Source organism: Chamaea fasciata, unplaced genomic scaffold, assembly GCF_029207755.1.
Source record: "Chamaea fasciata isolate MVZ Bird 193981 ecotype frontalis unplaced genomic scaffold, bChaFas1.0.hap1 SCAF_1, whole genome shotgun sequence".
NCBI classification, from domain to species: Eukaryota; Metazoa; Chordata; class Aves; order Passeriformes; family Sylviidae; genus Chamaea; species Chamaea fasciata.
In genome coordinates, this window is record NW_027094086.1 from 21858956 (window position 1) to 21874065 (window position 15110).

At 37.7% G+C, this 15110-nt stretch overlaps 1 protein-coding gene across 4 annotated transcripts in view; it reads right to left on the reverse strand.

Annotated features, from left to right (window-relative positions):
* The window catches only part of VPS13B (vacuolar protein sorting 13 homolog B), a 430899-nt gene that overhangs the window by 88778 nt on the left and 327011 nt on the right, over positions 1–15110 (reverse strand). For all 4 annotated transcript variants that reach the window (XM_066178010.1, XM_066178000.1, XM_066177992.1 and 1 more), the window contains one exon: positions 6354–6761. In XM_066178010.1, the coding sequence (XP_066034107.1) occupies positions 6354–6761 (408 nt within the window). The remainder of the gene's footprint in view (positions 1–6353; positions 6762–15110) is intronic.

Here is a 15110-nt window from a genome sequence, read left to right on the forward strand (position 1 = left end):
TTTATTTTTAGATACCACCAGGTTTCAGAAAACCAGCTAAATATTCTTACTCCAGCTCTACAGACGGACATGGGGATGTTCTTCAATTTAGAAAAAGATCTAGGCATTTTCACATCTTAATTTTAGGTGGCTGGTTGAAAACTTCGGCCTATTTTCAGGAGACAGCCAGTACCTACAAATGTCACTGATCTTTGAAGTTGTAGATACTTAGCACAACTGAAAGATCAGACACTGAATGGTTGCCCAGCAGGCGAAGACTTACAAAATAGCGGATGCCACTCAAAATGTATCCCAATGTAAGCACCACAAAGTTGATTTAAAGCTTTGATGTCTTGCTCCTCTGGCTCTACACTTGATTCCGTGAATTTTAACTGCTCTAGTAAACTAAATTGTCTGTGAACTAGAGGATAATTTTCTTTATAAATAAACCATCCTGAAGATAGTGCCTGGCAACAGCTGAGCTCTATTTGGGCCTCTATAAGCCAGTCAATTATGCTTGTGGAAGTCCAAGGCTTGACAAGATACACCCAGGACACATAAACTAAACAGGTTTCCCTGCATTCTTGGGGATGAAGGATGAAGGAGAGTCCAGGTCCAGGCTTACTCCAGTGTTGTCCCTTCAATCCTTCCTTCTTTGTATACTTCTCTGTATTCTCATTTGTGCCAGCATGGCCATTAAAATGTATCTCTCCAGTGAGCCAGCTGATGGAGTCAATCTTGTTGCAAACTTTTCTTTATTATTGGGTTACTTTCCAGAGGAATGAGTGCCCTGACTCAACTCAGTGATCAGCTACCTGAGTAACTGAGCTAGTCAAGGCAGTGTGTGGAAATGTGTGGCTACAATAACCTGAATTGCCTATGAAATTGTGCCTTTTGTCTGGGCAGTGAGCTGGTGATTCCATCCCATAAAAATATTCTTGACATGGAAAAAGAAGAAACATGTCAGCATATCAATAATTTAAGGAACTGGTGTCTAAGACTGGAAATAATGTCTAACCTCTGTGCTCTATACCTCACACTGAAAAATGAAGATTGAATGAAGAACACCTCAGAAAGCAAAAAATGTATAAAGAAAACGTCCAGCTTTCACTGTTTTATCTATCTTCTCATGAATTTAAACAGTCTATTAAATTGACTTCCATGTAAATACTCTATCACCTACTTTTGCCACATACAGCACTGGGATCCCACTATCAAAAGAAATTCCAGTCTCAAAAAAAAAAAAATTAATTTCACAATAAAAGCTGAATGGATTAAAACCCAAAAATATTGTTTTGAATCAAATTTCATCTGAAATACTTTTAAAGCTGAGTTACTCAGACAGCAAATGCAGTTCTACAAAATTAGTGTACATTGTCTTGAATAAACAACTTACAAGGAACTTCTTACTTGTTTTTTTACTCTCTGAAGTTAAGGTGCTAGTTCATCAGTAGCAATTCTGAACCCTATTACAAAGTATCAGTAGGGAATCTGACCAGGATTAATAGTGGTACTCAGTCCTGGGATTAGATGGTGTCTTGTTTCATGGATTTTAGGCCATCTGTTCTTCCCTCCTACATTATACTCCTGCAGAACTATAAACGCACCTCCACCTCAGGGACTATAGAAAGGAATTAGAATTCTTCTGCTTTTCATTATCACAAGATTCAGTAACTCATTTCATTGTCAGGATAATCCCCTTTTACTCTTTCTTTTGCGCTTGCAGGATATGCCAAAATGACAAATAAAATCCCAGATGTTAGAGACCTGATGAGGTCTCCACCTTTCCTTGAGTGTTGGGTTTAAGCTACTTGGGACACTGTGTCAAATCTGACAGGACCCTGATGCCCACACCCAATATTCATTAAGGTTTGTTAGTGATTTGTATAGCTGTCTACAAGCTGCACTTCCACCTCAGTCCTCAGTGGCCATTTAAATATTTAGTTTGTCCTCTGGCTTTTACTGACAGAGAATTAATTTCCTATTGTTCAAGTGTTGGAAAGAGTTTATATTTCTTTCTAAAAGTAACAAACGCCTTCTGGGTGTTGTAAATGGCTTGTTACTGCTGCATATTATTTTAGGTAGTCATATCTAATTTAAAGTTTTATTTCCCCATGGGCTAACTTGCATATCTGCAGCATCCAAAGGCTATGACAACGCCTTAGCAGAGTTTTCTCCAGAGAGTTAGTTAACTCCAAAATGAAGTTTGGTCTTTGTGCTGTACCAATTCATATCTGCATTCAATTTCTAAAAGTTCTGTAAAGTATCTCAAGTATGTAATTATTTTCAGGTTTCAAGTAAAAATACTTGCAATTATCATAGGCTCAACTCGTGTTTATTTTTTCTCCCCTTATTTATATGCTAAAGTAATCATCTCTACATATGGGAGAAAGGGCTGGGGAATTCTGTGTATGATCTTTGGAATATTTTATGTCCGTAGCTCTCCCAGTTCAGACACTAAGCAGCATGACCTCCCTCCCGTGCCCAGCCAGAGTAAAATAAGGCTCCACTGAGAAGCTACAGGCTTCTTGCTGTCTTTCACTTTGGGGAAAGAATGGTCCTCAACTTCTCTTAATTTATCTGCTCTTTTGGCAGGTAGGTAGTGCTAATTTCAACTACAAACCTAAACTAACTGAAAGCCATATGTTTAGAATTACATTCTGTTTTCTAGTAATTCTTGCTAAAACCTATTTCAATCCTAATGCCTTGTGACAGTTAAGGAGTGAGTCACACACCTCAAGCACGGTACCAAGCGATCTCAGATCGGACTGGGTACACGGGACTCGAGCTCTAAGCATTTGTAGAAGGTTCCACGTACTTCAGAGGACAAAAATCACTTAACCAGGTCTAACAACAGTTCTTGCAGTTGGGGTTTTCATCAACAGTACAAATAAGCTGTCAAGCTAAGTGTTTGGTATTTAAAAAAATGGGTGCAAGTTTTAACTTGTAACTCCAAGCCACAAAAAATAAAATTACTAGAGATAATTGTTGTATTGAACATCAATGTAACAAAGTCCTACCCTTAAAGGCATCAGGAAAACTATGATGGTAACCTCTTTTGAAGTATTTTTTTTTGAAAAGGGATTTTGTTTTGTTTTACTATTTTTTCTTTTTGTGCCAGTACACTGCAACAGGGTCTACAACAGTATTACTTTACTAAAACCAAAATACTGAGTATTTAACCATGAGTACAGAGGGGAACATAAGTATTCTAACAGAAATAGTAACCATGTTGTTATAAGTAACTGTTGTACTAAAACCTGAAAACTGTCCAAAAAATGAAGTCTCTTGACACAGTCAAGGTTTGGGGTTGTACAACAGCGCAGCAGGATATATAGAAATAGAGGTGTTTTAGTTTGATCTAGTTGCAATGTGAGCGTTCAACACTTACAATTTATTTTGTTGGAAGTGAAATCATTCAACTAATTAGCCCCTTTGTTTTTCAGAAGCTAAAACATTTTAGTTGCAAAAGAAATAAAGAAGAAAAACGAAACCAGAATGCCTTTAAGTTTCCATGATTAAACCAGTAAAGTCTAGAGGGAAAACTGATAATTAAAAAAAAAAAGTTGGATAGCAAGCTTTCTTCTTAATTTCAGCTGTAAAGAAATGAAAGCACTACACAAGGTCATGCACTTTTATTTTCCCCTATAAGGGAGGAAAAATGCCGACAATATATATTCTTGCGATTTTTTTTGCTCAATAATTCCTAGCAAATAGGATTCCTTTCAAAACAACTTCATCTCCTGCATTAGAACTCATCTGGAAAAGGGTCGTTTACACTGTTTATAAAACACTGCCACATAAAACGTGTAAAAAACCATATTTCACTAAAAATAGCTTGCGTAAGTAAGGGATTAGAGTAGTTTCTACTGCTATAATTGTTCCTTTGTAGTTTTTTCCATGATGTTTTTGAACAGTGTTTTTAACTATGTTTATTAAAGTCAGCACATCAAAAAGGATCAAAGAGTAAGCTAGTGAGAACCAAAGAAACCCCAAGCATATTGTGTTGTCTCACTGGGGAGTTATGCAGATTCAAGTAAACAAGTGCAAATTGTTGAGGTTTTAATGAAAATTTTCAACAATTATTGTATCTGAAGTCATTCTATATAATAACATCTGTACAGCAGATGGCCATACTGTACAAAAGGCAAGCAATGCTCCTTTTTCTTCCTCTGTTTTAACAGTACATCTGAGATGACTACTTTTGTCATTGCGCTTAGCTTGGTTCAGCAAATAATTCGTAAAATGCAGCTGCTGCAGATGGTCACAATAGTTATTTGACTGTAAAATCAAAGACACAGTCAAGTATTCACATATTAGTTTCATTCTTTAAAAAAAAACTCCGACATTAACCCTGTTCAGCTCAAAAGGTGTATCTATAAAACCTTTTATAAAAAGAACAGTAGTGAAGAACTGAGATATTTAAATGCTCCTTCCTTGCAAGACACAGCTACAAACTTTTAAAAATTGAGTTAGCCTGCATAATTTCTTTGTAATAATAAAACAAATCTAGTTAGCAACTGTGGTATTCTTCTAAAGGGTTTTAACATAAGACTATAATACCATTTCCCCCACATTGAGTATTTTATCTTCTCTCCTGAAGTTGTAATTTCCACTTCGGTTTCTATCAGGACTTTAAAATCAGATTAACAATTGTAAAAAAATAATCCAAACAATTTCTTAAAAGACTTTTTGACAATTTCTATGAGTTTTGTGGAAGTGTGTCTTTTGCTCTAATTAAAACCTAATTTACTACGCAATCACAACAGTATGCAAAACCTGATGTAGATGTATTTTTCTTTTTATAAAGGAGAGATAAAGCACTTTTAACTGGAAAAAAATGTGAAAAGCGTCTGTTGATGCCTATTAATTGTCTGGTTATGGGAGTTCTTTATTTAGAATAACTAATGTCCATTTTCATTAGATTTGACATCAGTATTGCTCCACTTCACAACGCCTGCCAGACTGTGACCATACTGAAGATTCATGTATGGCTTATAACACATAAAATAAAGATTGATTTCCTCAGACTGCCAGAAGAATTAAGAAATAGAACTTCATAGCTGAAAATGTTTCTGAGGCTTAACATGCAAGGCAAGGTACGTCCTCCTTCTGGGAGGATGAAAACCTCCAGGGTAAGTGAAATACAGTGTGAGTTTGCCAAATTGCTTTATAGAACAGTGACGGAGCAGCCCGGCTTTGATGTATCGAAGCATGATGTGGACACCATAACGTACCACGGGACAGATAATGCATAAATGATGGAGGGGAACTGATGGAAGGGAAGAGGATTATTACACAGAAACAAAACTAAAACTATTTAAAGCACATTATAAAGGTTCCTACTCAGTTACAGTGCTTTCTATTCTAGAGTTGTGATCCGAATGGAAAAGCGTGGGAATACAGGCACTGTTTCTGCCTGTACTGCTGTTTATTAATGGATAAATCAGAAATTTCAGGCCCTGGCACTTTCACGGGTTTTCATGTCCTATGAACCTTAAATTTTCATTTTTAGTTTTAAAAACAATAAAGAAGAACTGAAACTCGCTGGCTTGAGGAAAAATATTTCTGATGAAAAAGAAATAAATCACCACCTCAACTGGCCAAGGATTTGCTCCTCGCAGCTAGACATGGTTTTATCTCACAATCTACTCTTCCAACTATCTACAGCTGGCTCATCTCCACACCATGGAAATACACCATTTTATTAGTTTTATTGAAATACTAATAAAACAATTTACAGTGACACTCAAAATATCTCCATTTTAAATGAGTCTCTGGTATCTGGTTAATTGTACTCGAGGTGTAAAGTTTCCTTGCAGTGCTTCAGTAATGAGGCCAGAGTGCCTGTTTTCCCTGTGTGACTCTCAGGTGTGCAGAGGAAACATGTAAAAATTGAAAACTTCATAAATCTGGAGGAGAATAACAGCATGAGCCAATATTTACATAGCAGCACCTGTCAGGGCTCTGAACAATTATTTTTACATTTTTTTAAGACAGAAACGTAGGTCCTAACAAGAAAATCTAGTTACAGAGTGAAAACTGTCAAAATTTTGCCCTTTGAATTATGTGCTAAATTATCGGAATACCAGAGGAGTGGTTCTCATAACCACTATTTCAGCCAGAATTCCATCAATAAATTAGTAATTACAAGCGAGGGGATATTAACTACAGAATTAGTCATTCTTGGGTGCTCCCTCACAGAAAGGAAAACTCAGGTAATAGAGTCTATCAGGGGTTTGCTATTTTCTGTTGTGGATTTATGATGTTGGCTGGAGCAATTCCCTGCAATGCCTCACACTTTGAAATGGTCACTAGACCACCACTTACACAAACCAGTAGCTCTTCCAACTTTAATAAAAAAATCCTCTTACCTGCAGTTTTATGTCCACTTTTAATATTCAGGCTCCCACTGAGGTTTGAGAAAGAGACCAACAAACAAGGTTTACTGGGGTGTGGGATGGTTTCCATCAAAACAACCATTTGAACAGTGTGAATGGAAATTTTCTGGAAGCAGGAAAGGGCTTGCCACAAGTTTTCTTGCACTGAAGTCTTTTGCACAGTGTTGGTGTGCACTGCAGGTAGGAAGTCCTTTGTACTGGGGTGTCTGGATATCAAAGAGACATCCTCATCCGGAATAATGCCAGCTGATGAAGCAGCCTCCTTCCTGGGCACATCTTCATTTGTGGTTATGATTTTCTTCAAGAACTGGTTTACTTGGTCAAGCCTGGCAAAACTGAGATTTGCTTTCAAAGGTTTTGATATGTCCACATTTATGTCAGCTGTAGGGGAGAATTGGAGAAAAAAATGTGATAAGCTATCGTGCAATTATTCAAGCTGTGGGCAAATATTAGGCATTGAGTGAAAATAGCTTTTCCATCATATTCTCACTATGTTTCATTACAGGGATGAATCAACGTTAAAACATAACAAAACAGTATTTTTAGCAATAAATCTGATTTAAAATATAATGAAAAATACTATAAGCAACCATCACTATACAGTTTAAAGGAAGAAACATGGCAAAATGTAGATTTTATCTTGTTTCTTCCCAGGGATCACCACAGCTCTCTGAAAGACATATACTTTATTTGAGTGTGTAGGAGGGGAGATACATTAGTTCTTTTGTGTCAGAATAAAAATATACTTCACATTCTCTTGAGTTTTATATCCAGAAGAACTATTTGACTGAACTCCAAAGCCAACAGCGAACATTTTCAACACATTTAAATGAGTGAATAACATGTGTATTGTGTTGTTTCCTACACTGCTCATATGCAGCAGTCTTCAATGCATTTTCAAGATGAAATGTGAAATAGAAAGCAAATACAAAAACTGAGGTATGTTTAGATTTCTTCATTTTCCAGGGAGATTGGAACAATGTATTGCTTTTTAATTTTTTAAAAAATCATTATTATTTTTAAAATGTTTTTCGTCTCCTCACCAAAAAGAATTTTGGTGTTTCTCAGACTACAAAAAGTCTCACAGGATTTTTAAAAATCAAAATTAATATGAAAAACATTGCTAATAGCGATATCTTGGTAGCTGAGATGTAGGAATTGCCAAAATGATTTCACAGATAGGAAGCAGGATTTTATGCAATCTGAAACTAATTTTTGTGCTGCCATATCAGTAATAGTTCCTTACAGAAATCCAGATTTTAACTTAGTATTAAGGATTTTACATTTCAAATTCAGTTTTTGACCAGTAATGAGACAGCTATTCTGGTCAGGGAGAAAAGTGCTTTTTCCCTTTGCTGTTTGACTGCTACCACCCCAATCCCATGAACCAAAAGTGATTAAAATTCTGGGCATATATCTAAACTAGATTAAATGTTCAAACAGCACAACTTAGTTTTGAGTTTCATTATAAATATATACAGGAAACACTGTCTGTTGAAGGTTTTATACAGATTAATGAATATATCTTCAAAACTAGTTTCAAGTTGTCCAGGATCACATCTTACTCTTAACACTGATGCAAACTATTGAGCTTGATTCTCCCATTCTTTAGGTAAATTTTTCCACCAGTGGTAATGGGCTGTAGGGGCAGAGTTTCAGAGCAGCTTTTAAGCACTGGTTTATACTGACTTCAGAGACTCACAGGCATGTGACAAAGTACTTTCCTGATCCCCTCCCCCAAAAAATATCTGGCACATCTTCTACAAAGATAAAAGAAATTTATTAATGGCTGTGTAAGATCTGTCATAGCTGAATAAAAAAAAACCCAACAAAACAATCTTAGAAAAATGTCTGCACTATTCCACAAGCTACAGATAATAGAAATTTAAGACTGAAAAGCTATTTTTAACTTAGAATTTCAATTACTGGTTTTCTGAAAATGCTTTCTCTTGCACTGAAAGCCTTCCACACTAAACTAGGAACTGGCAAAACAGTAGCTAGTATGTGGGCCTAGCAGGGAGGCAAGTACCAAAGCTAGGAGGCTGGGCATTAGAAGAAAACAGGGCCAGAAAGGATTGTTAAACACTGGATTGGCTGCTCGGGAAGGTGATGGAGTCACCATCCCTGGAAGTGTTCAAGAAGCAACTGGATGTGGCACTAAGTGCCAGGTCTAGTTGACATGGTGCTGATCAAAGGTTGGACTCAATGATCTCAGAGGTCTTTTCCAACCTCAATGATTCTGTGAAGATTTTCAGGCATCCAAAACCACACAAGATCAACTTGGAAGATTTCTCAAAATCCTTATGTACTGACATTTTAATTAAAACCATGGGAAGAAAAATAACACAACACTTTGGAAAAACACCCCACACTCTCAGCACTTGGAATACCCTGCTTTTTATGCAGACATCACTGGGCCTCTTCTTCCTTTAAATAAAGAAAGGAGTTAGGAGAAAGTAGAGACCCATGTGACATTACATTAGGACATTAATTTATTTACAATACTCAGATGAAAAGGAGTGTTTTTTAAATGAAATGTTAAAAAAACCAAGCAAACAACTGCCTCATCAATTTAAAATTCTCCCTTAGTAATGTAGTAATAAAGGAATGAAATAGAATAGATGTTATTTATTGCTTTCTGCTAGATAATTAAGTTTCTAAGTTAGTAAAGGAGGACCCTTACTCCTTGGTGAGGCAACTTTCACATCTAATTGCTTTATCTAATACACATCTAATTGCCAGCAATTTCCTATGGTAATATAGCCCAGAAGAGGAAAAAAACCAACACACCTCCCTAACACCCAAAAACTACTTAGACCTAAGTTGACTCAACACGTGTCAAGGGCTTAACCCAAAGCTTAACACACCCCAGCTGAGTGTGAAAGATGGAAAAGGAGATGAACACAGAGGCAGAAGCTCTTTTTGGGGCTTCCTTTGGCCAGGGCAGAGAAGACATAGGGCGCTGGTGCAGCTCAGTGGTGGAACACACTTGGCACCAGAGCCTGCACTTTTATCACTGCTCTTGGCCAGTCATCCAAGAAGGGCCACCAGAGAAATGCAAATGACTTCCCTGTTTTCTGTTTGGAAACTGTGCATGTCACACAGAAAAATCTTGTCGTGACTGATAACTTGACTAAGTTTTGTATGAAGTTATTGTTATCCAGTAAATCAGCCCTGACAGAAATGTGGTGGCAGCCAGAAGCATAATTGCAGAAAATGTAACTTTGGAACCTTCACTGCAAGTATTTTAACTATCTCATAATGATATAAGTTATTTTTACAACTGGTTAAAGATTATGTAAAGAGATTCTTTGGTATTTTAAGTAAAACATTCAAAAAGAAAAACAAGAAACCCACAATTGAGCAATCTTTAGTCTTTGACCTCCTTTATCCTTAGCAATGTAAAAGAAACTTTAACATTCCTTCTAAGGAAAATATATTTAAGTGATGGACAGAACAATGAAAACTGATGAAATATGAAGAGCTATTTATAGGAGTTGATTAAGATAGATATTCAACAGCTTTACCAGACAATCAAAATGGGCTAAAAAGAGCTTTAAAATCTACGAGTCACACAGATTCAACTGGAACAAAATTTTTGGGGTGCAAAATCCAAGTGTAACAGTTTTTTTAGATTATTTTAAACACATTGGGAAGAACAGCACATAACACTGTGCATATTCTATACCCATAGGAAAACACAGTCTTCCTGTAACTCAACTAACTCTCTGAATTGCCCAAAATTACATCAGAATCAAGACAGAGCAAAAGGTAGCTCAATGCCACCTTTTAACTGCCCAATTTTATCAGCTTCTCCTTTGCCTGCTAGTGATTGGCTACCAAAATTATAACCCAATGCATTCTTTAGTTTTAAGACATATTAGCAATAACTTATTTTGCCAGGCGTTATCTATTTCCAGAAAAAAAAAGTGAAGAAATTACTGTGCTTGCAAATCGATTGCATCAAGTGAGTTATTTCTGTTATACTTAAAGCAAACTAAACTAGATGGCATTAAAGCAAGTTTTGATTACAGAATAGCCTTTGAGTGTAGAATTTGAATTGCTTTTTCTCTTCATCAATTTCTTCACTACTTCTCTTTAGATTACCCAGTAAATCCATGTGTTTCAATTATTAGTTTCTAATTAGCCTTCACAACTTTCTGAACAGCAACTAGGAAACAGAATGATGAAATAACTAGTCAGTTAAAAGGAGATTAGATAAATAAAAATAAATTACACTTATTATATGCTCCCACCACACCAGGAGATGACTTAACAGTGGAGGAAAAAGAAACACTTTGGAATAATGAAATCAGAGAGGGAATTCAGGTCCCAGAGGCGATTCTACGGAGTTTTATGTTAATGTACACCTTGTGGGGGACCAAAAATCAACTGGAATAGTTTCCTGAAAACCGTTTCCAGCTATTTTCTCATTTTAAAAGTTCCAACTTCACTTGACCCATTAGTCATCATATTACTTACATTTATTATGTATTTTGAAATCTATTACAAAAAACCCAATGGATTCAATATGGCCTGTTTGAACTAAATCATAACAACTATAAAAGAAAACCTATGAGCAGCATTCTGAAATTTCTGTCTGAAACAATTTCTTTCTTTGTCATTTTATTACTTAGAGCTTCAGATAAAAAATTTCAGGGTTATAAGTATTTTACCCTTGTTCTCCATAACATTCAAATTTGTATTGGGAAGATATAATTTTCATCTGTGAACTTGGGATAATGATGTTACTTAAAATGACTTTTTATTCAGAGGGCTAAGGATGAATAAGCAACACAAAAAATAATGAAAACTCTTACCATATTGATCCAGATAAATTCCAGCTCTTACTGGAGCTGGAAGCTTCAGTGGGCTTATCCTAATACTTGCCATAAGTTAATGTACACAATGTTACCACTTCTATGACTTAAAAAATACCATAGCATTTTCTTAGTCTTAAATACCAGAAAGTAAATGCCATGAAAATCAGTCATAAGCTGAATATGGACAGGCTGGATCAATGGGCCAAGTCTGTGAGGTTCAATAAGGTGAAACGTGCTCCACTTGTGTCACAACGATCCCATAGAGTGCTACAGGCTGGGAAAGGTGTCTAGAAAGCTCCTTCTTGGAAAAGGACCTGTGGGTGCTGGTTGACAGGAGCTGAACATGAGCCATTGTGTGCCCAGGTGGCCAAGAAGGCCAGTGGCATCCTGGTCTGGGTCAGCAATAGTGTGGCCAGCAGGACCAGGGCAGTGATTGTCCCTCTGTACTGGGCACTGGTGAGGCCACACCGCACGTGCTGTGTCCAGTTCTGGGCCCCTCAATTCAGGAAGGACATTGAGGTGCTGGAGTGAGTCCAGAGAAGGGCAATGGAGCTGGTGAGGGGTCTGGAGAGAAAATCTTATGAAGAGCAGCTGAGGGAGCTGGGGTAGTTTAGCCTGGAGAAAAGGAGGCTCAGGGGGGACCTTACCGGTCTCTACAACTTCCTGAAAGGAGACTGGGGCCAGGTGGGGAGTGGCCTTTTCTACCAGGCAACCAGCGACAGGACAAGAGGAAATGGTCTTAAACTGTGCAAGGGGATGTCCAGTTCACGAAGAACTTTTTCACTGAAAGGGTGTCAGGCATTGGAATGGGCTGCCCAGAGAGGTGGTAGAGTCACCATCCTTTGAAATGTACAAGAAATGACTGGACATGGGATTTAGTGCTAAGATTTAGTTGCCATGGTAGTTCTAGGTCAAAGGTTGGACTTGATGATTTTGGAGGTCTTTGCCAACCTTAATGATTCTATCATTTGTAAGACTGGGATCTTTTCAAAGACTGAGAAATGTTGGAACATGACAGAGAAAAATACACCATTTTCTAATAACTGATTGATTTTCCATAACCCTCATTCAGCAGTGGACCTTTTACTTCTCACAGCTAATACAGAAAAGGCCAGGTCTTTCTCCTTGAGATTGGACATGGATCTCCCTCTCCCCTTCCCCAAGAGGGCTGTAAAATACTGAACTTCTTAATATATACAATACTTCTATAGAAAAAAAACTACTATTTATCCTAAACTCTTAAGATGATTTAATTTCCTAGTCCTAAACAGGAGAGGAGCGGACGATGGCATGAAACATGTTACCAACAGTGATATTCTTTCTCCCTCAGTCACCCATCCTGATTTAGGGACTTAAAACAGAGGAAATATGAGGAAGGTAAAGGTAAACTTGAGCTCTGATTCTGATTTGGAGTCAGGGTGGCCCTTCAGCAAAAGGGTAATGGCTGAATTGCAAAAATTAAATTTATAAAAACAGGAAAGAGACATGTAAAGAAAAGACCAGTTGTACTGTTCTCAATTGTCTGGTCAAGCATCAAAAGAGACACAAATTAAGAGAAATTGAAAAGCAAGAAGAATCCAAATGAACTGTTTTTATCCACTAATTCATCATTCCCAATTTGGATCAAGGCAGAACAAGGAAGAAACTTGAGACAAGGCTTCGGAGGCCATCTGCAGTCCATCTCACATTCTGCTTCTGTGAGACAGATGCCAGTTAGTCTAGAAGCGACGGGTAGTCACTGCTCAGTATTTCTACCTACTGCTGACTGTGTGCTGCAGCCCCACAGAAGCAGCTCTCCAAGGCCAATATGGCAAACTAGAGCCTTCAGGGAGCTGAAGCACCCTGAGCCGTGCCGGGTGCTGCCCCACGGGAACAACACCTACCTCCATGACCTAGTGTGTCACTGGCACTACATGAAGGTGACACTTAGACATTAATAGCTCCAGCTAGCCAGTGCCCAGCTTTGAGATTTCAGACAAGGCTCAGAGTGACGCAATTCTGATAATTTTTTAAAACTGTCACAAGTAAACCAAGATAAATTGTTGTAGGTCCAGAAGCGCAAAGATACCATTAATAAACAATGGAGGGTTACTGTTATTCAGTAGATGCTGACTGAAATTAAGCAACTGTGCAGCTACCAAATACAGCTCAGAAGTGTGTCAAGGGCTGGGTGGTGAGGCCAAAAACTATAATGGGGGCATCGGGAGGCACCATCATGAAAGGAAAACCCCGGCTAAGGGAAACATTAACTCTCTCAACAGAGTCAGGGAAGATGAAGCACAATACAGTGAGACGAAATAAATTGTTCCAGGTCATGGAGCACGTTTGTGGAAAAGAAAAGAATACATAAATACTAACTCTCTATTTTCTGCTTAGCTGCTGAAAAATACATCTATATTAAGACACACATGGGGGGGGGGGGGGGGAAAGGTTTCAGAAAATGGAGCAAATGTTTGAAATAAGTGTTAAAAGAATGCCAATACATGGAAAAAGATTATAAGGAAATATTTTCCGACTTATCCATGTGGCTCCAGTGAGCAGTTTTCATTTTCTGTACTTAAGCATTTAAGAAACTAAATTTAAAGTAAGTGTTGTACACACTGTTTTTAGAGAGGTGATTTGATGATTTTACTCATTATTACACTGATATTACAGACAATAGATGTGTCAAATGCAAAGCAATACCTACAGGCTGGTACACCTGTTTGGAATATTTCTCTTCGCCCTCTTAATCAAATAAATATAATTTCATGGCTACAGTGTCAGTGCTTTAAAAACTTGTTTGTAAAAGAGCAAAGGGAAAAAAAAAAACCTACTAGAAAGCTCAAAAGTTTTGCAAATGACCCAGAGTTAATTAGAAAAGTCTGCACCCTGGCTAGTTCCCCTTCTCACGTGTCAGCTCTCATTAAATCAAAAAATTCTCCTTTCAAAGTTAACAAACACCATGGTTAACAAAACTGTTAAACTGGGATCAAGTGGGCACATTCCTAGGTTTATATATGATGTCATGCTAAGCAGCCCACAGCTGAACTTGCAAGTAGTATGAATGATTTTTCAATATATTAAGTATCTGATCTAATGCTAATTTTCTCTCTATAGGCTAACTGTGCTGGGAACAGGTGGCCCTGCTTTCAATTACGGAGGGCTAACATGCCAGTGTGAGGCCTGGATTAGTTCACCTTCTCACAGGGAATTTGCCTCGGTTGGGAATGGATTTATTATGGCTTCACACATGGAACGGAGCTCATGTCAGCTGAGGGCAGTGATACATCATATGATTCAAATTAACCTGCTGTGGACTGTTCCGCAGGGCTGATATTGTGTATTAAAATGACGACATTTTTAAAACAGCTTGAAAGAAACCAGGATTGCTGAAGTGCAATGGTTCCAATTTGTTCCAACTAATCTATCACCTGCTGGAGATATTATTCTAGTGGGTTTCTGGTAGCTGCTATTTTCCAGGTTTCTCCAAACCACTGACCTTGGTAATGGATACAATTGTTGCCTCTGCAAACAAAGGGGAAAAAAGGCTGGAGAGGGTGCCATGGTGCAGTTCTGATTATTGCTTTTTATACCTAAGCCTAGATCCCCTGCTGTGCCCCTCCTGGTCCCCAAGTCATGTGTGGAGGGACTGGCATGAAAGAGAAACCCACCAGGTCCCCAGTTCTCACTTCATCTTTCAGTGGGACACAACAGTTTCTGGTTTATTTGCATATTGTCTTCTGCAGAAATTTGTTATAAAGGTGAATTATCAAAGACTTTCATTACTTCACATCTAACCCAATGCCTTCCCAAGAAAGCACTGCAGAAAGAGGACTTCAGTATAAAGCATCCATAATTTGTAATTATGCATAAGTAAATCCATGCATAAGTATTTTAAGACAATTTGTATGAAGCTGTACTTCAT